Source organism: Anas acuta, chromosome 2 (assembly GCF_963932015.1).
Source record: "Anas acuta chromosome 2, bAnaAcu1.1, whole genome shotgun sequence".
NCBI classification, from domain to species: domain Eukaryota; kingdom Metazoa; phylum Chordata; class Aves; order Anseriformes; family Anatidae; genus Anas; species Anas acuta.
The window spans coordinates 3,150,881-3,178,026 of record NC_088980.1 but is presented as its reverse complement, the minus strand read 5'-3'; the positions used below and the strand labels follow the sequence as shown (position 1 = coordinate 3,178,026).

At 41.0% G+C, this 27,146-nt stretch overlaps 1 protein-coding gene across 6 annotated transcripts in view; it reads right to left on the bottom strand.

The window, feature by feature from the left end:
* Window positions 1-912: 912 nt before the first annotated feature.
* The window catches only part of LOC137852023 (meiosis-specific coiled-coil domain-containing protein MEIOC-like), a 29,305-nt gene continuing 3,071 nt past the window's right edge, over window positions 913-27,146 (bottom strand). For 2 of the 6 annotated variants that reach the window (XM_068673218.1, XM_068673220.1), the window contains exons 2-9: window positions 26,769-26,954; window positions 21,437-21,568; window positions 16,926-17,092; window positions 14,369-14,470; window positions 12,045-13,833; window positions 9,468-9,602; window positions 9,149-9,329; window positions 913-7,220 (exon numbers count right to left, since the gene is read on the bottom strand). In XM_068673218.1, coding sequence (XP_068529319.1) covers window positions 6,967-7,220; window positions 9,149-9,329; window positions 9,468-9,602; window positions 12,045-13,833; window positions 14,369-14,470; window positions 16,926-17,092; window positions 21,437-21,478 — 2,670 coding nt within the window. In that variant the 5' untranslated portion in view covers window positions 21,479-21,568; window positions 26,769-26,954 and the 3' untranslated portion in view covers window positions 913-6,966. Of the gene's footprint in view, window positions 7,221-9,148; window positions 9,330-9,467; window positions 9,603-12,044; window positions 13,834-14,368; window positions 14,471-16,925; window positions 17,093-17,328; window positions 17,453-21,436; window positions 21,574-26,768; window positions 26,955-27,146 lie in introns of those variants that run through there. The other 4 variants (XM_068673219.1, XM_068673221.1, XM_068673222.1 and 1 more) reach the window with 4 other exon arrangements.

The window sequence follows — 27,146 nt, the reverse complement described above, 5'->3', positions numbered from 1 at the left end:
AGCAACATAAGTAACAAGAGATAGTCAGCTTATGCCCCATCTCTAACTAGGGGAAAAAACATGGGCCCTTTCAGCCAATGTGACCTGCCAGGCTCACATTACGTGTCTACGTGTTGTCGAGAGAAAATCACCCTTGACCCTTATGAAGTGTTCAGCTATTATATGCAGAATAGATGGGATCCTTGAAAACCCGTAAAGAACTGCTGACCCAGTGTGAATAAAGAAAGTGTTCATGATTTAATCAACAATAATTTTTTATTTTTTTTTAAATATTTAAACACCTGATGTGCGCACACACACACACCCTGTCAATGAGTAAGCCCAGAATTTAAAGTTTCCACGTACCTGAGATTTGCCAAAAGTCGTCTTGCTGAGGGCACAAGGGGAAGTACAAATCTGCATGTCCGTGACTTGCAAAGCACACACTCTTTCAGTGCCTTTTAGGATATTCAGCACACAGGAATTCTGTTACTGCTTGTAAAAATTTCAACACACCAAAAGAACTAAGACACTTGGTAGTTTGGTTTGAGAAATGTGCCGAATTCATCAGCACTTCCCACCCAGCCCCACCCCAAATAATGCTGTGTGAAGTGATGAGTACAATTTACTGGAAGTACAACTAAAGATTATTTTATTTTCAACTCTTTGATGCAATTCTACATTCTGAAACAAATCTGTATGTGACCTCACATACAGCTCAGAGGGTATTCCTTAGACCCAGGCACAACAAACACTCAGAACTGCCCATTCTTCACCCACAGAGTTTGCTAAAGGAGTAAGATCAGAGTCATAAAACATGAAGAGTTTTAATTTTTGTAACTGTGTTAAAGCAGAACGCGTAACATGTCTTTTTTTGTGGCAGAATTGCCCACAAAATAATCCCCATGGAGAACAGCAGCTGATAAATAGTGGTGAACTAAACGAAACAACGAGCTGTAACTGTTTATTAGGAACATCCATACAACACAGTTGATTTTTTTTAAATAAAAGGAATCAATCGTGTACATAAAAAGACTAGAAAATTACACTGGCCATGATTTATTACAGAATTCTCGTATTTCCAAGACTTTCACACATGTAACACAAACCTCATCTCTCAACTGCTGTACCTTTTGCTCAACAGAAACGGTGCGTGAGTGTGCACAGCTTGCCTGAAGCTACTTTACACGAGTGAACAGAACCTAGCCTCAGCCACAAGGCATCCTGGTGTTCCACGTGAAACTACTAACAGGAAAAAAAAAAAGAGAAAGCACATGAAATTCACAAGTTCAGGTGTACCAACTTTCTGTAACGTCAAAGTACATCCCAAAGAGATGTGTGAAGTATAATTTTAAGAACATCACACAAGAGGTAGAAGTAAGATTTCTGCAGCGTTCATTCAACATCCACAGTTGTTTTTACAGAAATACTTAAATAAGCCAAAATTGGCCAACGATTAAAATCTTTTATAATCAACAATTGACCTTTTTTTAAGCTAAATTATACTTTCACATATTTCTGTTGGGTCTATCACACGAATCAACTCACAAAACCCTCCTGCAGTAACACAACACCAGCCGTGTAAAATTTACTACTTTAAGTAAATGAGTTTGACCAACAAGCATGTAAAAGATACTTCAGACACCAAATAGTATATTAAAATATAGACACTATTAATCTTTGTATATCCGCCATAAAAAATAAAAGGAAACTTATTTTTCCCACACATATCAGAAATAGCCTAATTCTGTGAAAAAATTACGCTCCTTAAGTTATTACTGTGCATAAACAAGTTTTGAACTGGTTGTATTTTATACAGTAAAAAAATGTAAAGCAACTTTCATCTGACAATGATTTTACATTGACTCTGGTTGATTCTTTCTAACAAACTTTTGACACACTATTTGAGAATAATTTCCCTTTTTAATGCTCATTTGGCAAACAAGCAGAGAGGATTTATAGCTCCATTTCCTCAAGTTTTTTAAAAGTTGCTCCTAACCCCACACACTTCCAATCTGTAACAGCACAGACAAACACTAAATGCATTTTTTTTTTTGCACCTTTGATTTCAGTATTGCTAACGAAGAAAAATAAACGACCTTCCATTTTATGCAACTGATAAAATCGATCAGGAAAGTGATTTTTGTTTTCTTAATTAGAAAGCAATCTACGAGGAGGTGCCAGATTTGTACACAACATTCCACAAGACAAGAAAGTGCTGGTGACAGAGACGAATAAACTGCACAGGAAATAAATCAAGGTCTTGGTATGCTTAAGGCTCTATTTTCCATCCAAGCGAGTCAGGATAAAACAAGGTGCAAAATTCTCAGAAACCCACAAATTCAACCCAGCCGAAGCTTCAGCTGTGGGTACATTCCTCAGCTTTAAAAGAAAGCAAACCAACCCTGCTAATCCCAAGTTTGTCAGCAGAGGGAGAAACCTTATCAAAAAGGTCAGGAACACATCCTTCCGGAGTTTCTCAATATCAAATGTTCAAGGTGAACTACTAAGGCTGTATTTACAAAGAGCCTACCTAACTCGAGCTACCATGCCAGGAGAGTGACAAAGACAGATAAGGACAAAAATCTGTTAAAGCTGCTGGCTTCAGTGGAAGCAGGACCGCACCCATCCCCTCAGTAACCTAATTGCAAATGCACCTACTTAAAAAACAATAAAAAATATATATTCCAAAGTCACCTGCTCTCATATATTCACCAAGGTGCCATATACCTTATTCGTGTCCAACATAATGTACAATCTTGAAAAGTTAAATAATCCCAAACTCAATTTTTTCCATTTTAATGACATTATTAGAAAAAAAATCTATAGGATATCATGGCAATAAAATTTTATCATATATACTCTGAGCAATAAAGATACAAAGAACAAAAAACTCAAAGCCCTACTGCTTTGGGTTGCTCCAAAATGCAGCATTTTGACATCACAGTTCCCAAACATAGAATAAAACAAAAAAATCAGCTCTCAGAACAGGTAAGAAGGTAGCTTTTAAACAAACACATTTTACTTTAAGGTTTGTTAGTTGCATAATCTTCACAGCAATTAAACAAAAAAGTCCCACATCCTAGATCTAGAGCTATGACTTCGTATAAATCAGATACCAGATACATCGTGCTGAGCAGAGCTGAATGCTCTCACTTGGGGAATAGCTGATTAAAAAAAACAACCCACAACCAGATAGCCCAAGGGAAGTCTCAAGCTAAGCTACACAGTGATTTTCTCCTCTGGAAGAAAGGCTTCCAGTGGCTCAGTGATCCCTTCCTTCTTGTGGCTCCCCTTTCCTTCTGTATTTCCCCAAACTGAGCATGAGAAGGCCTGGACAGCAGATCGAACAGCCCCAGGAAAGTGTGCTCACTGTCACTTCTGGACAAGTGCATAGGAGTAAGGCTAGGAAGCTTTCCACCACAGTCTAGAGCATTTCCACACTGCTCTGAAGACACAGTGAAGGCCAAAAGGCCAGCAAGTTCCTCAAAAAGCTTTCAGGTCAACCAACCTACATCTTCTGCCGTGCGTTTGCTACACCACTGGGAAACATGAACAGGAATCCAAAGACTTCATGAAGCCCAGAGCAACAGTTCCTAAGCTGTAAGGCAAATTGTTTCCAATTACACACATCCAGGCAGGGAGGGAAAGAGGTTAGCAGCAGTGGTAAATACCAATACCAACAAAGAAGAGTCAGTCTGGGAAGAAAAAACAATAGGGCTGGCTTAGGAACTACACAACCTGACACACGCTGCTCAAAAAGCCCTGGCAAAACAGTCTCCCTGTGTGGTGTTCTAGTAATGACAAACTAATACCAACTTCTTCAGTTTTGGTTTATGTAAATCCCATCAAACTAACTTAACTGCCATGGGGACTCCGTGGATACAGAAGAAAAGCAGAGGTATGAAATGTTACCAGAAAAACATTTGGTCTTTGAAGCAAGACCAAATCCCCTTTCTTCTGGGAAACTGTAAGGTCGAATCATCAGAGGACTCCAGTTATTTACACAGGCCACAAAGTAACTTGAATTCTTAAAATCCACCTCGTATTGGAATATGAATCGGAGATTTTAAAACATTAAGGATCCATTGCTTTTTTTTTTTTTTACCTGATTGCTTTACAAATGGAAAAAAAATAATCAAAAATCAATCCCAAGTCCAAACCAAAACCATCTCTGGCTGAAGTGTAACCTAGCACCCCAACTCTGCTCCCAGCAAAGTCAATAAAACATGAATAGGATTGGCCCCTAAAAGCAGAAGCGTTATACTCATTCATACCAACAATTCAGTGCAATACGTACACAATTTGTGCCTTGTTGCACAATTAAACAGTAGGCAGCTAAAAATATTTTATGACTGCCAACAGAGCTACTGCAACTCTAAGTGGCAACTTGATAAAATAGAGAGCTACTTCCCCTGAAATATAAAAGGGTGTGAAAACAATGGAACTGAATATTCTGAAATAGGTCTTTATAGGTCCAGTGCTATCCACATTCGAATAATTTAAAGAAATGGCCACAAAATCATTTTGATATGAAGACCTGGGGTTTCGAGGAAAGCAGAGCAAGGCAAAGTGAAGCTTGAGCACACGGTGCTTGCATGTGTGGGGCATGATGAGGGATGTCCCGTACTGAACACATTTGACCCCAATAATTCTCTGCAGCCATGGAGCTTTGTGCTGGGCAGTCCCACGAGCAATGGGACTGAGCGTGCCAGGTGCTAGCTGCAGCCAAACGCAGCCACCGTAACCCTTTTTAAGGGAGGTTTTAAACTGCAATGGAAAAAACAGAGTGAGCACAGTTACTGGTTTTGAAAACTGAGACGACTGAAGGCACATTAACTATGGTATGAACCAATTAAGACCACATTCCCTCACAATAATAATTAACACACAAGCGATACAGTATAGGACCTACCACGCCCTGTACATCCACCACCACAAAGCAATCCCGCAGGACCACGATTGTTCTGTAAACAGAAAAGCAGATCAAGGCTTCCAAATTCTGACTTCCCGTCAGTACAGTAACCATAATTAAAGATTAGTCATTAACTGAAATACTGCAAACTCCACTTTCTAAACTGTGAAGTATAGTTAATTAGTTTCACAAAAGCAAATTCTGAAATTAATTTGTGCAAATAAACTCCACGCACACAAGGAAAACACTAAAATAACTCTTCAGTACCTTTTCTTCTTTAGGCTAAGGCTGTAAATATTCATTTAAATTGAATTCACTTTCTTTAGGAAAAAGTTATCTTGCTACACTAAGATTCTGATTTCCGTCAACTCCAGCTTTTGAGCTCTATTCAGTGCATTACAAAGGGGCTCGTGTAACCTTGTATCTACGGGATTCTGTGGTTACTGCCTCCTTCCAGTTAAGGATGGGACTACTGAGTCTGTATCTGTTCTAGAAACATTCACAGATCCAAAACTACTGAACATTTTGCAAGTGCATATATATGGAGACAATTCTATTTATCCACAAAGAGTTGAATTTAACATTGAACATTATGGAACACAAATAAGTCCTTATTTTTGTCTTTCAACCTTTCTTCATCCTTAATAGATCTTTAAAACAAGACCTGCTCTCCAAAACCACCTGCTAATATCCCAGCACCCAGGAGCCGCAGCTGGTTACAAGCACGTGTTAAGAGATCCTGTTCCATTAAGAGAGCTGTTAAAGCATTAAAATATTGACGTGCCCTACGAACAAAACTGGAATTCCTCTTTCCTTTCTAGTTCTCACCCTGAACATCCACACTGACACACGACACTTTTGATTGTCTAAGCCACAAAACGGAGACTAGTTAACAGCAATTACGTGAAAGTCTTCCATGCGGAAAATGAATTAAACAGCTTTGGTAATCTAGTACATAGTTAGCTTTGCGTAAATATTTTGCAAACATCCCTTCCCACCCAAAATCCCTATATACCACGTGTGTATTTATATTATAATATACATATTTCCTGAGTAAATCGTTAAATCTGATTATTCGGAAGGTTTGGCAAAAGATGCAACATTATATTACTAAAATCAAATTTTAAATAAACATTCAATAAACATATTAAAATAAATATGGAATGTTTCTGAAAAATTATAGTACCACGAACTTCCATTAGTAACAAAAAATATTTCTAATTAAGTGCATATTATGTTCTCTAGTTCATGGGTCTGAACCCAGTGAGAAATCAATACATCTAGTTTTTAATCCTGAGTGACAATTTTACATTGCCTACTAATGCAGTACTTACTGCACATCTACAAAATCTTTTTTTTTTTTTTAAGATGTAAAACGTTGTTATATGGAATAAAGGATATGAAATCTCAATCTACATTGGTCTAGGTAGAAACTGAATCAGCAGCACAACTGCTGAAGCATCTCATGGAATCACCAGGAAACACCAATTGTTCTCGTTAAATTCAGCAATAACCTGAATGATCAACGACTCCTGCTCACAGAAACACTACAGGAGGTGGACTGCTCTGTGACAGGATATAAACTACTTACTGATCACTTTGGCACTTCAAGAAACTACATCATGGTGCAAAACAATCAAAAGAAAAAACACCTGAATTAAATACCTTTCAAATGTGTTGTTTTTTCTTCTTTTAAGTATGCTAAATTAAATCATTAAGAAAAGAATTAAGTTCGCTCTCACTGGTTTCTCAGGTCATGGCTTGAGTCACAGCTGATACAGAGCTTTGGATAAGCAGACAAGGAAATGCTCAGCTACTGTTTAGTTCCTCTTAATAATAAAATTCTTATGTAGCAGACATCGCAAAACCAGCAATATTAAAATTGCATTAACACTATTACAGGATGTGTCTCTCAACACCAGAATCACAGTAATAGAATTGCAGCACTGATTGGTTATTTTTAACCCTTTCGCTTTCCGATAGCCCATCAAAATGCCCCCCTCAGTACTAGGCAGGCCTTTTGCCCTTCCCTCTCAATCCTCATCTCTATTCCTCCCTTCAAGTATTTGTTATTAATCCAGAATCCTCATGGGTTCCTCAGGTTGTTCTTTTTCGCTTCCTTTTTCATGCTCCACGCTGTTTCTTTCTTGTGTGCTTGTGCTTGGGGGACGAAGCTCTTGCAAGGCCTTTTCAATGTCATCCTGTTGTACTGGGCCACTTAAAGAGGTTTTTGGCAAAGTCATCTGTAGCGCACACCACAGCGCGGTACGAGCCTTGCGTGTGGAAGCAGCCAACTCTCTAATGGCACCTGCCAGAGCCAAAACATCTGCAACCAAAAAATATATTATGGGTAAAACTAGCACACAAGCCTGATAATATATTGAAAATACACAGAAGTTGACCAAGAAGCAGCTAACGTTGCACCCTGTTACTGCAATGGTTGAATTCCAGCAGTTATTCCCCTCTTGCAATTGATAGTTCTAACATCTCACACTACAAGCAACCATAATCATGTTTAAAATTCACTGGCATAATCACCATGCCTGCGATAGTCTCCTTTGATAACGTTAATTAGGCTTAATTATTCTATCTACAATGATATTAAACACGTATGATAGTAAAGTACCTGCTTCAGGCCAGCCAGAGGAGCTGGAGGCAATCCCTTTTTCCTCCTTTGCCTACCTGCCAGCGGCACTGACCTGCTGCCAAACTTTTGCTACCTAATCAGCAGCAGAACCCAGGGCAAAATTATTTCACAGCAGAAAACAGACCTGAGGCTTTTCTATGTGCAATTTAGTCTGAACTTAGACAAGCAACAGCAGCACTATTCTTCAGAACCATATCGACACTAGAAACATCAGCATTAACAATAGAAGTAATTTTAATTTTTAACTACAAGGGCAACACAGAACAGCTGACATAATGGTTCCAGGTCCTTTGACCATAAAGTGTTATCAAAAACATGGTTGGTGTTGGGTTTTCCTTGTAAGATGTCTACTTCCTGCCCTATACTTGCATTTCAAGTCATATCATACAACTTTCAGAGTATTTTTTTTAAAGGTGGTTTGCTTACAGGACTGTTACTTTTAAGTATATGACATAATTAAGAAGATGCTTGACACCTAATTCGTGAAAACTAAGTATTTTGACTCTTTACAGTTAAGCTTTCCCCTCCTATGAGGGAAGTTATCCCACAAAGCCGCAGGCCAGCGCTGTGCACGGATCCATATGAGGCCAGGGAAGTGGAGCCCCCTCTAGAAACCTTTTCCTGAGATGGGTATTTTCTGAAGAAAAGTAATGATCTGCACCTTTAAGCATTGAGGTTTTGGAGGTAGCAGCTGTACAGTCATTACACTGAACAGCAGTTACCATGTATCCTACTCTATTAGAAGGGAATGCAACTTCTCCTTGTGCCTTAGTACTGATAAATTAGTAGTAGATGAAAATGTTTGTGTTATGAGCACATTTCCTCCAATTAACATGCCACTTTAGCAAAGTCTGCTTTGTCCAACTCGCAGAAAAATTAGTATGTAAAGCATAATTCCCTCAGTTCTATATCGTATGGCTACTTTCTAAGAATTGCTTGCCAATAGCAATTTGTAATACGTAACGAGATACAGTTTGTTAACTTTTTAGCAATTAATATGCTTTCAAAGTCAGAAAACAGATTTATGGTAAATTCTTGAAGTTAATCTTTTAGTTAAGTAGCAGCTGTGCCAGGTGAGAAAAACACTGCAGAACAGCACACAATGTCTCTACGGAAATACATACTTCTGCTGCAAATTATTCCGACTTTACTTTAACAGAAGTTAGGAATTAGAAAATCTAATTTCTGGTGGTTTTGTGACTTTGATAAGGTAAACACCATGAAGTAACACAGCACCAACACATTTTTTACCTTATAAGCTAAAGAGAAAAGAGATTAGCCAAACAGCACTAATAAAAAAATAAACTTAAAATCAAAATGTACTCATTCTTAAGAACTACTTCTGGTTAGATAATATCACTAAACAGATTTTATAGCTGTCTTTTATTAAAGAGGAGAAGGCCTCAAAGTGTTTAATGTAGTAACAAAAAAAAAAAGCTCTTCAAAAAGCTTAAACAATTTTACTTAAGTGGCAGGTGTTTAGACTTTTTCTTACAACTTTTTTTTCCCTGAAGATAAAAGAATTGCTGCATAATTCAAATCATTTATTTTCATAGTTAAATCTTCAGAAAATATTTTCCAAGAACTACTAGATGGGAAGTATTTACCTTTCTCATTATTATAGCGCAGCGCTCCTGGTCTCTGCGGATTAGCAGCATTAACAATCTCATCCTTACGCCTCGCTTGTGTTACGTGGATGGCTTCCCTGTGGTGTTCCAACGTCGCGGGTATGTTACCGTGCACAGGGGCACCACGAAGCCTTTCCATTTTCCCTATCAAGGTGAGCACCTACCAGACACATTGAAAACACCAAAATCGCTAACTATTTATAACCCTCTATTAAAATTTAAAAAAAAAAAAAAAGAGAGAAATGAAGCATTTAACCAGGTATTAGAACTCACCAGACAGTATTTCAAGAAATCTTACCCTGGCCTGTTCTCGAAATTGGTCAACGATCAAGCGATCGACGCGGGATGGGTTAGCAGGCAGCCGAGACACAGGAGTGTTGTTTGAGCTAGATACGCGCTTTCCTGGGAAGTTTCTTGCGAGGTCAGCCTCAGTCTGAAGGGGAAATGAATACCCATTTTAACTGTCTGAAAGCAGCACAAAATTACAACCAAGGTTTTCATTTAAGAGCTCTCAAATGCATTAGAAGATCGCTTCCTATCTTTGCTTCTGACTGCATTCACAGCAAAAACCACTCCCAACTATGTCTAGATGTACAGCCAGCTACAGAAAAAGAATACTCCTCTAATTCAGCTCGACCTTAGAATAAAGTTCCCTGGGCAGCTTTATTTTAACCAACCTTGGGCATAGGCTAAGGCAGAGCCTTTCTTATTCTCTATACCAGTTACTCAAACTCTGTCTCTCACTGCATCTATCGTTGCATATTATGATCATAACAAAAGAAACTAATGGTCACAGGAGCACAAGTTGCATCTGAATTGCATCAGAATTAAACCAGATTTAACAATCTGGTGTTGGCTCTGAAAATCATCAACACAGCTTCCAGACTCTCTGTTGAGAAAGGAGCTGGCCCAAATGGTATACAACACAAGTAGTGACTAAGCACCACCAAACCTGGTCCTGGATAGGAGCTTCTTGTACCTGGAGTATAAAAAGAGCTAAAACCAGCAGTGGATTCCCTACCTTGGTCTTTCTTCATTGTACAAAAAGGGACTGAAGACAAAGATCAGGTATCATGCTGCAGTTCAGGGTAAGGTTAAGTCCACATTCAGACTAAAAACATGTGCTGAAGTCTCTTCCTTCTTGCTTTACTAGCATCCTTACTACTGGGTGTCTGCCTTCTCCTAACACAGGATCATTAAGTATAGAGCTTAGCGACTGTACTTACAGTCAACTCTTGAAGTCTGACATTCAGGAAAAAAAAGTTGGAGAAAGGGTCACGAATTTACAAAACCCCACCAAGTATTCAAGAATGACAGCTAAGAAACAACTTTTAGTGTTAATCTATAGCCAATTTAATACTGCAGGCAATTCCAAATGAGCAATTAATAATATTTTGTTGATGACAGATCCCTAGAAGAGGAAGATGTAGAGGAAGAACCATGCTCGCTTTGCCAAACTTCAACACAAGTCCCACTGCAAGGAGTTTGTCCCTACCCTCTTCAGAAAGCTTGCAGGCTGAGAACACCAAAAGGGCGAGAACCTCAAGAGCAAACCCTTCTTACAGACCAAGGAAAGGTGAGATGAATATCCTAATGAGCTAAACAACACTGACACAGAGGCCTCAGCACTGTCCTAGCATAGTTCAGACTGCCAGGAGCATGAGAGCAGTTGCTGACAGTTTTACTCCCTGCCAACCAGCATTTGTCCAAACAAGAGCCACAACCAAATTCCTGGTTGACAACTGAACAGGCAGAGAAGAGTTAAGGGCATCCATGAGCAAACAAGACAAGTAGTTCTAGGTAGATCTCCAAAGCTCTAGAAAGAAAGAAGTGCTCTCCAGCAAGCCAGCTGGGTCAGAAGCCTGCCTCTTCTCCAAGGATCAGGAAACTTCCCTATCAGAGGCAGAAAGCAGGCACTCAGCATATCTGCTGGGACTGTAGATAAGCAACAGGGCAGCTGCCAAGACCTGCTGCAGAGTTAAGAGATTTGACTCTTCCTGGGGAAGCAATTCCTGCTCCTTCAGAGCTCAGAGCTTTCACTCCTAAAAGTAAGACATTTATTAGGAGCACGGTCCCCTCGCAGACAGAATTTCTTAAAGAGAATCTGAAGTAAGAATGGGAACCTCTGGGAGAAGTCACATCCACTCAAGACACTGCAGGTGTCTTCTACAGCTGTGTACAGGGTGCCCAGGATTATTTTCCTTTTTTTTTTTTTTTTTTACTAAGCCAAAGATTTAGTAAAAACAAGAAACAAGAAGAAACAAAAACACCACTAATGACTGTTAGTTTAATTAAAAGACAACACAAGTTTCTCTTGTTTCTCTTTAAGTGACTGCACTAAGGAAAAGGAGAACCTGGGTTTCAACTACATCACTTAAAGATCTAGCTGGGGAGAATTAGGGTGGGACAAGAAAAGCAATTCCTGAACATAATATAAACATTCACACTACAGAGGTGCATAAAACACCAGTCTACAAGAATCACCTGTGCTAGCACTGGTCCAATTTATCACATATGGTTGATGGCTCCAGAATCATAACAAAAGCATACTGAATGAGTAACAAGCAGCTGGTGATCTCTTACTGACCATAAAAATAAAAACCAGCATTCAAGCTAAAGATAATTCAGTGCTTTGGCCAGTGACACTTATGTTTGCCATAGCAAATATTGCAGGTTAATGGAGAAAAATGTCGTGTCAGCAGCCCTGTCTGAGTGGAAAGGGAAAATAAATGTTTCAGATGGCACCTGAAGTATTTAAATCTAACAGTGTGACAACAGAACCCTCTGCTCCTCAGAAGTGCCAGAGCATCTGCTCTCTGTTGATTGTTTGATCCCATCACCAGCTTTGACAGAAAGCTATTTATTTATGGTTTACCTTTTTTCTCTCCTTCTCCAGAGCTCTCCACTGCTCATAACACTCCTCCAGGTGGGTATGAAGCTCATTAGCGGGTCCGCTGCGATTTCTTGGCGGCCTGTACTTGTTAAACTGTGTCGGAAAGGCAAAGTATGGTGCAGTTATTTCCCCACAAAACAGATCACTGATGAAAGGGTTCAAGCGGTTAAAATCATCATAATGAAGAAGATCAACAAGTTCTGAGAACGGAAAGGGCGAAGGGGGGAAGTTGAAGTTATTTGCCGATGAAAACAGGTGGTGATTAAACGGAGGGAAGCCGGGATTTTGCTTAAAATCAGCCATCAGTGGGAAGGAGGGGAGAAAAGGAGGACTGATGAGATCTGACATGCCACCACCATTCTGTTCGGGCTTTTTTTGGAACATGCTGAACTGTGGGTGGTTTGGGGTTGCATATCCAAAGTGGGGAACCCAGTTCCTTCTGCCTCTTCTATCATCTTTATTACCGTTTTCTTGCGTTTGCTTTTTTTGCAATCTGTGGAATAGCTCGGGGTCTTCGCCCACAGCATTGGGCTGTGTTAACCAGCTGGATGAAAAACTCGTGGGGAATTTGCGATGCTGCCACTCCTTGCTGGTCAAGGACTCGTGCTGCGAGCGTCCAAAGGGTTTCAATTGCTTCTGGTTTTCTGAGATGAAATTAGAAAGTCCCAAATTATTAGAAACACCATTTGAAGGGTGTAACCTTCCATCCTTCCTTGAAGGGAGGACAGGGGAGAGCTGTGAGAAGTAGGAGTGTGTTACAGAGTGATGGGTGGGAGAACCACCAGACATGGTTGAAACCCCAGAAGATGACTGGGGGCTCGTTACCAGCTGCTTTCCATACATAACATCCGACGCAGCTGTTGGACCTGCAGTTTTTCCATCCAGCCACGTATGGTATGACGAGTAACTCCCATTTTGCATATTTATGACAGACAAATCATACTCCGAAGTTTTATGAGAGCACTCTTTAGGACTAGCATGGATCTTAGATTCATTATTATTAAAAGCATCCCCCAATGTAAAGCTCTGATGACCATTTTGCATGTGGCTTTCCTGTGGTTTTCTGTTTGTCACTCCAGAAAAATTTTCTTTAGATGGTTGATTGAAAAAATATAGCGATGGGTGAACAGATGACTGTGATTTATGGGCAGCTGTAAAGTTCTCATATCTTTTAGAAAAGAAGTGGCTGTCCTGGGACACTTTATCCCAGGAGTCATCAACAGGCTGGTTGGAAAGATCATTGGAATATTTAGTTTGTTCATGTGTGTCATTATTCATGATGCTGCTCCTTGTTCTTTCAATTTTCCAATACTCTTTTTGAATGCTAGCATCGTCTTTAAGTCTGTTTCTAGAAGAAAAATTAAAACTGGGACTGATTTTTTCACAGTCCCCATTTAACCTCATGTGGTTGTAACTGCACAAGTGCTGATTATAGTTGGCACTTGGAAATGAATACCCTTCTTGGTGAACTGAATTATTATTCTGGAAAGAGGAGTTGTCAGGATAACTGTTCTTCAGCATGTTATCAGGCTGAGTGCAAGGGCCAGATGGAGAAAGCCAAGACTCTAGGAGATGAAGGTCTTCTAACCCTCTGTGCAGCATCTCCACATCACATGATTTCTGCAGCTGCTCTTGGTAGTAGTTCTGTGTGCACATCAGGTTTGAAAGATCCTTGTTTTCTCCAGAGTGCTTAGATGAAAGCCCTGAGAATTCACCATTGTTCCCAAGATCAGGTCCCCACATTGGTGGAAACAATCTTGAAAGAGAATTCCTGTAACAAAATTAAACAAAATTCCAGCAATAATTGAACACTTTTTATACAGTGCAATAGTTCACATCTCAGGGTTGGTTTCTGCCCCTAACACAGTCCCCCCGTTACATTCTTGGCTAGTCACACACAGCTCTCCTACAAGATTTCAGGGCAGGGAAGTTCCTGCTGTAGTTCAGTAAGAGATCTGACTGCCAACATTGTTCTCTGATGTTTATAATTGAATATATATATATATATTAATCACTGGAGGTTTTAGATTCAACATTTTAGATTTGACTCTATTTAGTCAAGTACCTATTATTTTAAAATGAAGTTTTTCCTCCAAATGCTTTGAGATGAGACTACAAGTTTTTCATTTCTAACAGTTTACCCTGACCGCTTGTTAAAAAAAAAAAAAAAAGAAAAAGCTTTCATATCTAAGGACATTTATAAGACCCTTACCTCTAAATTCTATGAAATTATTCAAAATGTATATGGATGATAAAAGAATGCAAGAGTGATATGCAACATAAAAGAATTTTCAGAATAAACTTACCAATCTGTAACTGGTTCTGCCTTGTTTGGCTCTTCTAAAATGCTCGACACGAGCCCAAACATATCAGGGCCACTGCCAGAATAAGGAAGATTTACTTGTGCCCTGAAAAAAATACGAAGTCTACATAAGTACGTCTTTCTCCTACATGCGACATGTAAAAGAAAAGGTAAAATATTAATTTTGATCTTTAACTTGCATCAGCAGCATCTCTTAAGTGTTCTGAATTTAATGTATTCTCAGCAGCAATATACACAAATCTCTTCCTGCATTTGTGAATTCTATAGCCTAAAACAAGCAAAAGAACCAAGTCCCTTTGTTGTTTCCTAATTCTTAAGTTCTTGCCTCACTGGAGATTTCTCTAGCTGTTACATGAAGAGACAGGAGCACCAAAAGATCTCTTCACAATCAATGCAACTATTTAATTGAACACAACATTTCTTCAAATCTTGACTGTTTGCTTTGTAGGGTGAATACAATCATCATTCTCAAAATCTTGAGGGTTCTGATTTATTCTATTTTGATATCAAAGATCCACTGTTTTAATCTTAATCACTTTTTAAATGAAGTTTTATTTTTAAGACCTATTGAACCACTTTGTAATCCCATGCTGGAAAACTCAGAATTTTGTTAAGTGTTTGTGACAACACCCAAGTGTTCAACTATCCCTTCCCTTATACAAACCCAACTCAGGACGTTCTGTGACTCTAAATACAGCAAGATTGATACTAGAAATGTTAGCACTGACAGCAGCACTGGTAGCAAGTGTCAAAAGCTAGTCAGTCTGCACCAACCAACCCCCAAAATAAGGCAGTATTATACTGCCAGCATGTGTTATTAAGAAAAAAGGAATGAGAAGCCTAATATCAGTTCACTGTTTAAATTATTTCAACTTTTGAAATGCATAAACATTCCAATTTTAATTGTAGCATACAATAAAACCACAGTAACCACCCTAGTTTGTATACTATGAACTCATTCCCTACTCCTCACAATCCTCATATAACTCATGATTTTACAGAAGTCATGATTTTTTGTCTGCCCACCTGACTTATCACGACCAAACAGCAGTTTTATTTACTCTCTACTGACATGGGGTAGTCAGTGGACATGGTAGATTTGCCCAGCCTCGTTCTGTCCCTTTAATAATTTTACTGCGTTACTAAGACCAGATGGATCACAGGTGCCTGCAATACTCAAGACTCAGAGTGAATTTCTCCAGAGGAATAAAATTGTTTCTGGTTTTGCCTTTTTTCCTTGTTAAGTTTCAAAGTGATGTATGTGTCTTCCTGGCAAATGCTAAAGACTTATGATGATCTTTTCAGAGGTCTACCATAGAGGACTCCATAAGACGTCCAAGGGAGGGCTATAACGGTAAAATAGCTTTGGTCTTAAGGTTGAGAACCCAAAAGAAGTGCAAATCAGGAAGCCTGTTGTAATTTACAGAGAACTCAGTGACCCTCCCCTCTCTGAGAGCATTTTAAAGCTGTCTGTTTTAATTAGGGGGAAAACAAGGCTTTTAGCCTCAGAAGAGAACACTAATCTTCTCCATCAAGAAAAGGAAATTGTGTATTAAACCAGCTAATTTTAGCTGACTTGAAAGTTCACTTATTTATTCTTAATACATGGCTCAAGTTATTACATGATGCAAGCCAAAAAGGGCTTTGCATTCAGCCAGCATTCAAAACACATTTTTTAATGTATTATAAAATGAAAACCTGAGTGCATTAGTCAAGGGCACATAAAGACAGTAGGCTGCCACAAGAGCAGTGCTGCACGTATTTCTGCTTTCAGAGGCAAATGGGTACCACTGACATCCGATCTGTGTCCAGCACCCTCCGTACTGCTCATGTTCCATGACACTGCACCACCAGGCAGGATCGTTACGAGCTGCAGCACTGAGTGACGAGGCAAGGAAGGAGAGGGTTTTTTTTTTGTTTGTTTTTAAAGGAGTTCTCACGGCAGTTTCCCATTTCATTCCCTAGCAATGAAGTTGTACTATCCTTACCAAAAATTTTAAGTTTTTACATACATGCACGTACACAGACTCCCTCATCTTTTCTCACAAGCTCTACACCAACTACTACACAGTAATCTGAGGGTCTAATGAAGACAGAATCACAGAATGGCTTGGGTTGGACCTTTAAGGGGCCTTAAAGACTGCCCAGTCCCACAGGCAGGGGTGCCATCCATTAGACCAGGTTGCCCAAAGCCATGTCCAGCCTGGCCTTAAACACCTCCAGGGATGGGGCACCCACAGCTTCTTTGGGCAGCCTGTTCCAGGGCCTCACCGCCTTCTGAGTGAAGAATTTCCTCCTAACCTCTAATCTGAATCTCCCCTCTTCTACTATAAAATCATTCCCCCTCGTCCTAGCAGTAACTTCAATGTAAAAAGTTGCTCTCCATCATTTTTTTAAGCCCCCTTCAAGTACTGAAAGGCCACAATGGGCAAGGTTATTTCATAACCTCTTCTTAAAACAACCCAGAATCCCACTTGTGCTGCTCAGGAACAATTTCAGTGTTGCAGAACACCACAAGATTATGCCAAGAAGGTCCATACCGTTTTTTTGTGCAGTCTTGCAAAGATGTTTTTGTGCTGTTGTCTTCTCCACATGCTGACCAGTCGCTATACAGCTGGGAAGATTCCAACGAAGGTGGCGTGCTAGTAATTGCCCCTAGTAATGGGGAAAATATTTGAGTGTCCATTTTTTGTTTCTTGCTATTTACCTACGTTGAAAAGGGAAAAATTGTTAACATTAGATGTTTATGCCAGTGAGCAGTGAGGACAAAGTTAAACTTGTCTTTTATATGAGGAGCTAAATAATTTGTCAGGAAAATGAAATGTAAGTATTATAAATGGATACTGTCTAAAACTTCTTCCTTTCCCTGCCTTAAGGTAGTCCAAATCTGACAAGATTATGCATCTCCTAAAAATAAGAAAGTAAAAAATAAAGATTACTTACTGTACAATAACAGGAATTCTCTACAGATTTCACACTGTAGGTTTTTGAGTGTGAAGTTGATAAGCTCAGAGTCTTCTAGCCTATATGACTGGAAATGCACATGTCACAGGCATCCACATCCCTTCTGGGAAAACAGTACAGCAGTTACCCCTGCTATATACCCTGAGAACAGAAATATTCCTACAGAGCGCCCCATGTAAGCAGGGAAGGACATCTGTAAACCTCACAGAGAAAAGTGGGGTTAAGAAAAGTAACCTCTCTGAGTACTGGTCCTGGAATAAAACCTCAAGCTTTCCTGAAAAAAATATAAATTTATATATAATGTTGTACTGAACTAGGTCCCTTCAGTTCTCCTAAGTACAGCTACCCAGTCAAGACAGGGTACCGACTCCCCTTCTGCAAGTGAGGTTTGGGAGTCTCAAACCAACAACAGCAGAAGCAGCCAGCTGTAGCAGAAGCTGCAAGAGGCCACAGGAGGGAGGGAAAGGTGTAAACCAAGGAGAATATTTAGCTGCCTCTTTTCCCCAACCATTTCTAGAAGTATTTCTTAGTAAGTGGTGATTTTTCGAGCAAAGAAAAACACCAACATCTCAGCTTAAAAATCTATCGAGGGGATTTCCTATTTCAAGATGCGTTTCATTCAAGATGCCACCTTTCAGTTTCTGTAACTCAGCCCACCTTCCTGAAACCATCTCAGAAATTCGTGTTCTTGGTAAGTGAACGGTCAGTAGGCAGACTGAAAAAAAAAAAAAACAACAACTTGCTGCATAAAAGGAATCCCTTCCTTACACTAATCTCTCACCTTCAGCTCCTCTGTGTACAACCTGTCAGCAGGAAGAATTCCAGAGGCACCACAGCCAAAAGCTTCATCTGAGATCCTAGCACTTAAAAGCCATGCTGAACTCTGGCTACCTGGCTGCAGAGGATGGAGAGCAAGAGCTCTTTTAAGACTGAAGATGAAATACACTTCACCTCCTCCATTGCAAATGCAACTATAGAAAGTACAGAAAGACAGATTTAACTTTTTTTTTGGCAGGGAACCTTTAAAAAACAGAAAAACACCTTGCATCAGCATGGTCAAACTAGCCTTAGATCACACAAAAACTGTTTGCTAAATCCTTTTTGAATAACTGTAGAGAAATCTCACCCATGTACTTAAAATCCTGAAAAGTGTTAAAACCAGAATACGAAAGGAAGAAACAGTGCTACGACGATGGGTGGGTCCTCATATTTAAAAACATTTCAACAGATTTACTAAAATCTCATTTTATGGCTTTAAGATTAAAAACTGCACTGTCACTGAAGTCATAGTTACGTGGCCAAAATAGCCAGCTCTGAGAGACTGGCACTTGCTATGGGAGAAATAGCTCAAAAGCTCTCAACAAGCCAAAATGAAACAAAGAGCTTTAGGGAAATTCACATTTTCTGAATATAGCTGTGTTTTAAGTCTCTCTAGACTCACTGACAGGCTTTAAGTAATTTTTATCTAAATAATATAAAAAGAAATTCAGTATCAATCACTACCTCATGCCTCATCTGTTTAAAAGAGAAAATACCAAGTTAAATTATTTTTTCTCTCTTTATGTGACTATTTCTCAATAGTAGACCAGTGAAACCTTGCTTACTACAACTCTTCAGCCAGAAATTGATTTAGTGAAAGCTGCCAGAGCCTCAGAAGGCTCTCTTCCTGACTCTAAGTCTGAAAACACAGTTACCTGGCAAAGCCTGCTCCTACTGGGAGCAGGACTGAGCAGCCCTTTGACACCACAGCGCATTTGAATGGAAAAAAGCTTAAAGTGAGGGCTTATCAGTTGCTACAACCTTGTCTCACGCACCCAAACAAACCCCTATTAAATAACAGGTTATTTTAGAGGCAGTGTCATCCTATAGAGTGGATGCTTTCTGTACTGTTCCACACACATCCCATACAAGACATATTTCATCTCCCAGAGACACGATGCTGTTCAGCCAAACCCTTAGAGACAGGGAGGAGCACAGCACCCAAAGGACCTGCTGCAGGTGGCTCCCAAATCGTGTCCAGGTATCATTTAGGAAAGCAGGAGCTCACCAGGGCCAGAACTTTTAGAACAATTTAGTGGCACCAGCAAGCACATGCCAGTGCCTGGGCTCTGGTCTTGTTTATTCTGCTTGGAATCAAAACGTGGAGATAAATCATGCTCCTTGGCTAAAGTATAAAAATACTTTTGCATAGGTTAAAAATAGGACCTGCAACTATTGGATATATCTTTTATTTTCAGAGCCATTAGTCATTGTTAATGGGAGTTGTGCAGGACAATGTGACTACAGCTCAGCAGAGGAGGTATTTCACGTACCCCACACAGCCCCAGTCTGGGAAATCTCACCTGGGCTTTACGTACAAACTATTAGCAAGTTAGAGTAAAAAATAAAAGGGAAAAAATGTGCTGCCTACTAGTTTATTTTCAGTCTTCTTTGCTGAGGTTCAGACAGTGGTAGTCTCCCTAACAGGCCTTGCAAAGAAAGGGCTGCCTGCAGGAGCACAAATGTCTTTCACTCCAAATTTCAACCTTAAAAAAATGTGTGAAGTAAATCAATGAACAAAATGCTGTCTCCAACAAAACCAGGTGGCAACTCCTGCAGTCTGGTTCTTCCTTTATTCTTCCCACCCTGCAAAGCATGGGAAAAGCTCTGCTCCCACTCAACTACCTCTCAAAACAACAACAAGGGACTTGCCCTATCTAAAACCTACACAGACTATCTCAGGGGATTTTTTTTTTTTTTCAAAGCATAACAAGACAGAGCTTCAGTTTGTTCCTGGAAAATGGAAGCGTGCATATGCTAAGCAATCTCTGCAAACATAACTGGGCACACTGTTTTGTTTTCGAGACATCTAATATTGTATCTTCAGATGCACACAGAGGGCTTTCAGCTTCCAGGAAGCTCATCACAACTGAGGAGTAAGCAAACTCAAGCATTTACCAGAAAAACATTTGAGCTAAATCAGGAAAAAGTCCTTTTACAGCCAGGGATCCTAAAGCTGCAGGACTGCCCCACTGCAGAGCACTGCTCGCAGATGCATTTTGTGACCAGCTGTCAAACTTTATCTGGGATGCCAGTAAGTGACAGCACCACAACAGCATCACTGCTTCTATATCGAGTGTATTCTTTGATTTCTTGGCAGGATAAGCCTTTAGTGTTTATTTCTTGTTTTTTCCTGGCAAGAGAAACCAAACATATGATAAAGTATTGTGGGTTTTGTTTTTGTTTGTGACTAAGAACTCTAAGAACTCCTACCTACAGCACACAAACCAGTTAACCATTCAGGAGGCACTGCTAGTAACTCTCTGAAACTAGTGAAAAATCAGAATTCTACAAGTTTCCTTCTTGTGATACCTCAAATTAAACAGCAGGGATGTAAACAGGTGACATGGATACATAAAAACTACAAACAGGGGAGAAAATAGGTCTGTTATTCAGCTATCATGATATAAGGAACAAAAAAACCAACAATGGCAGGTTACTGGAGACTTCCTTCTAAATCTCAATTTCCTAAGGGCTTAGTAGGACAAAAGGGAATGCTCCTTCTCAGCAAAGCATTGGAAACTTTTTCTGAGAATAAGAGAGCTCTGAAAGACTTGCTTCCTATGACAGCTGGGTCAAAATCCTACAGAGAGCACAGCTCTGAGATGCTTGCTCAATAGAGGGGTTCTGTAGTCCCATTACTATTAAGCACGCTCAAGGGCTACTTGGGAATTTCTTGTTTGTTTGTTTTAAGCACTGACATCTAAGCACATTCACTTCTTACGGTCAAAGAACTTGTATCCAGAGTAATTTCCAGTAATTGTTCTTCAGAAGACTTTGTGGTGAGTCTCACAAATGCCCTTGAATGTCTCCTGTCAAAGCCCAGCTGGATGAGGAACTGCTGACTGCCATGAGCAGAGGATTAATCGCCTGCACTGACACGCAGTGAGATCTGCTCTGGCTGTAACAGAGCACTCTCTTCATTTTCTGTGTTGGAGGAGTTTTATTTTTTTGTATGTGGTTATTCAATACACGTAGTTAGAAAAAACAACATATTATACAAGTATTTATTTCTGTTTCCTTAAGCAAACTTTGTCTTTGGACCCACCTGTGACTTGTAAGGACCAACTGTGGCACTTGGCTTGACCATGTCCTTGGTAGCAGAATGCCAGTTCTCTTCTCTGCCATATGCAGCATTGCCAGGCAAGCAGGAATTTAGATTCTTACGGACAGATTTAACCTATTAAAAAAAATAAAAAAGAACAACCATTACCAGGTCAATGTATTTCTTGTTATGCACAAAACTCTTTTCTAGCCGCCCCTCACTGCTCCTCCCACCACCTTTCCATGCTCACAGCTCCTCCACAATCACCTACATCTCAGATGCTGGCAGAACGATGGCAATGTCCCCTTCTTGCTGAGATCCCGCATGACAAAAGAAGCTCAGCAGCCAGGAGCTTCTGACTACAGGTCACATGGAGGCCCAGACGGGGCGAGCAGCATTTGCATTCACACACGTTAAGAGTCTAACCTTCCGTAATTCCCTTTTGGGAAGCAGATTGTCAAGCTGCTGCTGCTTACTGACATGCCTGCAGCTGTATGTGAGCATCAGCTGCCCGTGTTATGGGACGCAGCAGAGCAGAGCTCACATTTAAACTGCACAAGGCTCAAGGTCTCATCTTTTTTGACACAAAGCCTTAGTTGGTGGAAGCAATAAGTGGTGCTTTTTGTCTCCATTTAGCTCATTTGGCTGCTGGAAACAGGCAAAGAGCTGGATGAAATTACTTAACCAGTTCTCGGTAGTCAGCTTTTTGGGGATTCCTACAGCATTTCCATCACCTTTTAGCAGAGAAACATGCTCAGACAGACAGCAAAGTCCACAGCCAGCAGCAGAACAGTGCTGGGAAGCATCCTGTAGGCACCTCAATGCTTATAGGAAGCACTGAGCTTGCAGCTCTTGCTGCAAGTGGCCTTCAGTGCACGTTTGATGCGCTGATGTCCTCTGAACTCCTGAAAAAAGCTCCGTGGCCCCTACAACACAGGGTATCAGGCCCCCTGTGTTTAAGCTATGATAGGAGACTGAAGGGATTCAGGTGCACACAGCTGCTCCTGGTGCTGCCTTCCCTGCACATCTTCCTTTCAGGAGAGGTGATGAGCAGTCTCTTTACACCACCAGTGATGATTTGTTCTGTCAGTACAATTAAGCTGCTAACCTTTACGGATCTTTTAACTACTTGTTATTTATTAGCTGTTCCCCTGCCAAAGGAGACCTAATGAAACCTGCAGTGATCAGCCAAATCATTCTCCTCTGTGACACACTGCAACTACTTGCAGCTTTAAAAGTGGGATTTCCACAGGCTTGGCTTGAAACACCCAAGTTTTAAATTCATACAGCTGTCCAAAAGAGAGGTAAGAGTACAATCCCTGTGCCCCAGCCAATACACCCTCACAGAATCACCTAGGTTGGAAGAGACCTCCAAGATCACCCAGTCCAGCCTCTGACCTAACACTAACAAGTCCTCCACTAAACCATATCACTAAGCTCTACAGAAAAAAAGTGGATTTTCAATAACTTTGTGAGCTGTTACTCACCTTTTACAGGTGATGCAAACACGTGCTTACTGCCCTACCGGTAAATAATTCATTCCTAGAAAGGCCTTTTGGGGTATCTTCAGGATGGGATGGTGCTACATTAGTCAGGTAGAAGCAAATGCTTCAGATAGAGGAGCAATGCCAGCTTGCATTTTGTTAAATTCACAAATAAAAAACTTCTCATTGAGCTTTTTCACATCATGCCTTGAATGCTTGAACAGTTCTTTTTTTTTTCTTTTTTCTTCTGCCACTGCTCAAGAACTATGAGTGAAAAAGATGAACGACCACAAGCCCAGCACCTGCAGGAAACCACCCTTCCATCATCAGGGAACACCAAAGACTGGCTTCCTTCTTTCAAAGACTGGCTTCTTTCGTACACATGTGTAGGAAAGGATGTGTAGGAGACCCCTACTGCAGCCTTGTGGCCTCCCCAGTTTTCCTCAGGGCCACCAGCACAGAGCTCGTGGTAATGGGGCTGCATCAGCAGGCCACGATGGATGATTGAAGTTACTCAGAAGCCTTTCTCTGTACGAGGACGCTCTCTTCTGTGTAAACCTGTCAAATTCCATGGCATTTACAGAAATCCATTATTGCCAAGCCACCTTGCCACCTCTCCCACTGTTTCAGAGAATTTAACCGATGGTTCAGAGCTTACCAGAGGAAGGACAGGTTCCCCAAAAATATAACCTTCAGTAACCTGAAAGCACAGTCTCCCAACCCTTTATGACAGTGTAATGTCCATCAGCCTTCAGCACTTCTGAAAGTTAACACCAGAAACTTTGAACAAGCCTTGTAAATAATATGCCCTCTCAAGATATATGCAGCCAGTCTAATTTCTGAGCTTCTGCTCCCATGTGCCCTGAACCTTGGTGAAGACAGGAATAACATGATCCCCCCATACTTATGTATACATCTGGACACACACGCTTCAACAATCTTCTTGTGCTGACTGAACAAACTTTGAGGGTGAAGCTTGACTTTGAGCTCCTCCTCGATGATAAATGTGAGCTCTGCCAACCTGAACGCCTGCTTTTCAAAAATAATACAACTAGCAGCGTCTTCTGAAAGATTTACATCGCCCTCCTAGAGAGGCTTCGTGCACATGCACCCATGTTGATATCAGCATCATGGCTACATCTAAAACAAACCATAGGGGGGAAAAGAATTTGAAACATCACTTTAATATTGTAAGTAGATCATGAATAGGGCATAAAAGCTTCCACTTCCCCTACCTGAGCCTTTACAAGTTGTAGAAATCAGATTCCAAGGGTAAAGTGCTAAGTCTGAAGACCCTCATTTCTTTTTTTGACACACCAGGTTTGGACTTTTTAATGTTTAGGCCTGTCTGCTTTACAAAGCCACAAGACTGAAATTCTGCTGCAGGATGGATCTCCCATCTGCTCCTCAACTGCAGCTTTATGAAAAGATCATCCCTGGAGTAGTGTGCCACCACCTCTGTGAGGTGCTTCTTCCTTGGCCAAAAAAATAAATACAAAATAAAAATCAACACACAGAACATTTCTACAAATGAAAATAAACACTTAAGATTGTCAATGGCAAGTAATGAAGCCAATGAAGCACCTGGGAAGCCACACAATACAGATTTATCCACAGGAAGTGGGGCTGTGTAGGTGCAAGCGCTGTAACTTCAACCTTCCCGAAGTTTTCAATTTCGGAAAGTCAGATTTGTAACCTCTCCACTTGCCGCAATTTTTGCTTTATTAATTTTAAAAAATAAGGAATTACTTTGCCAGTTGGTAGCTAAGAAACAAAGTCCTGATCTGCAATTTATTTAAACAAACAAAAGTTACCAGCATTGTTTTTAATGATCTACAAACTCTAACAGTGCTCCAAAACCCCGAGTACCTCAAAGAGCAGAGCCCTACTAATTTCCAAGTCCGTCTGCAGGCAGTGACATTCAGAGGATGTTTTTGTTTATAAGTCTTACCACACCAATCCCCAATTAAAAAAGAAAACCCACAGCTCACAAAGCCCTGACATGAAGTTGCCAGCTGTAAGAGCAGCAGGCACAACTCAGCTGTGGGATGTCCTTAGCCAGAAGGTCAGACTCGGGACTGAGAAGGGAAAGTTTTACAGAAGTAGCGAGAGTTTACTCTAACACCTTTATCAGTGAGCAGGGTATGATACTCAAGATATTTGGCAAATATGCTCAAGTATTTTAATTAATAAAATATCAAGTCCACTGTAGGCTTCATGGAAATATAAAGGAACTTAACAGCAGCTACCTCTATTTATTTGCCTTCAGCTCAGTTTTTACCACGTGTCACATCCATCACCTCCTGGTGGAGCAGGGAAACACAAGGCACTGCTACACAGGCAGGCACTGGCTTCTGAACTCCTCACTTCACAGCTAACTAACCCAAAGGTGGTTTAAGCACATTAAAAATAAAAGCAATATGCAGACGATATCCTTCCAGACATGCTTCTGCAGAACTGCACTGTTGGTACTGACATGCTCCCAGTAAACCTCTTTGTTTAGGAATACAAAATTCCTAATGAAGTTAGGAAATATTTTTCCATCATTTGGACAGGTGAACTGTCCGCTACAATTTAAACTCCATTAACTGAAAATGCCTTTGCAAATGTATTTTTTAGAGTTATTTTTAAACAGACATATAAATGCTCAAGTTGTCAATTAGTTCATGTATCAAAATAAACCTTCTGAAGTTACAAACCAGCATATGTGACCAAATTGAATTTTTAAGGTCAGCAGTACAAGGAACTGTATACACAATATATCATTATAGAGAGATTTGTCTCCTAATTTCATTAGACTGCTGTGATTAGATATAAGCTGCTTTTCCCTCTTGGCCACATCGTCTGTCTGTAAAATTCAAGTAGTAAACAGTCTTCAAGCCTGCAGACTTCAGCAAATAACATCCCAAGGCCATTTAACAGCTTTAAACTGTTAACAGGAATTAAGGGAAAACTATTACCTGCTTGAAAAGTTAAGTGTCTCAGAGTAAGGGTAACAGTAAGTGTTCCCAAGTTTCCCACCCACTTTGTAAGTCCCTCACTACCACTATAGAAAGCTCAGGCGGTCCACACTGCACAATGTTTGCGTTTGGAGAATTGTTTTTGCCAGGCACTCGTAGTGTGGGATCACTTGAAAGGCTGGGCACTGCCAGGCGAGCAAGCGATTAAACTGCACCATTCGAGTGACCTGAGCAATACTACACTGCAAAGCTGCTTTCCAGCTCCCTAAAACACCAGCACGACTTCAGACAGAACAACAAAACCCTCGTAAATCTCTCCCTGTTGCGAGAATCAAGCTCCCCAGAGACAAACCTGTGGGGATGGTCCCCCCAACCCCGCCACGGGCCACTGAAGATGTGGTGCAGGCGCTGGGATGCTGTGCACCAGCTGTACACGCTGCAGCAGCCGATCCCTGGGCTCTCGAGTCTGCTGGTGTAGCTCAGCCGGTGCCTCCGCTGCACCTCGTTCCCCTTCCTACCAGCGCTGCCATGGGACTGGCGCCGCGCAGCCGGTTACTACACGCAGACGAAGCCGTTGCCAGGCTATGGCCAGCGTCTCCTCTCCACCCGCCAGGAAGAGCGGAAAGCAGAGGGCAAGGCGATGGCCCACCCAGCCCAACTGGCAGCCCGGGCATCAAGCGAGGACTCCAAGCAGCTGTCCCGAGACCTGGGGAGTCCCAGAGCTGCAGCAGCACCGCCACGAGCAGCGCGGGTGGCTTGCCCTTCGGTGTCACCTCAGGTTTTCTTCAGGTATCAAGCACCTCCGCAGCAAGTGAAATCTTCCCCCGGCAGGCAAAGATTTCACGCTGCCGAAGGCCCCCGCTCCAGAAGCGAAAGAAACACCGAGCTTACATTTTTGCTCTCCTCGCTTTACAACCAGTCCCAGCCATGCAGCGTCTGATGTCAGCGGAGTGCCAGTATGTGGAAGTACTATGGGAATTGTAGTCTCCTCTCCGTCGTGCAGCAGCTACGAGGCGCAGGAGCCAGGGCTGCAGCCTTTGGAGCAGTCTGCTTCGCACAGCACCTCCCAGGAACTGCCTGGCAAACACAGATGAAGTATTTTAGCTGGGGACTGCTGCTCAGACAGAAAGGAAAAGGGTTCTGGTGCTTGTGAAATGCGCCTTATCCTATTGCCCACAGGAATAGCAGTTCCTAGGCAATTGCTTTCAGGTGATCAATATCTCCAAATGCCTTTAAGGTGTAATGAGGAAGTGCTATCACTGAAGAATT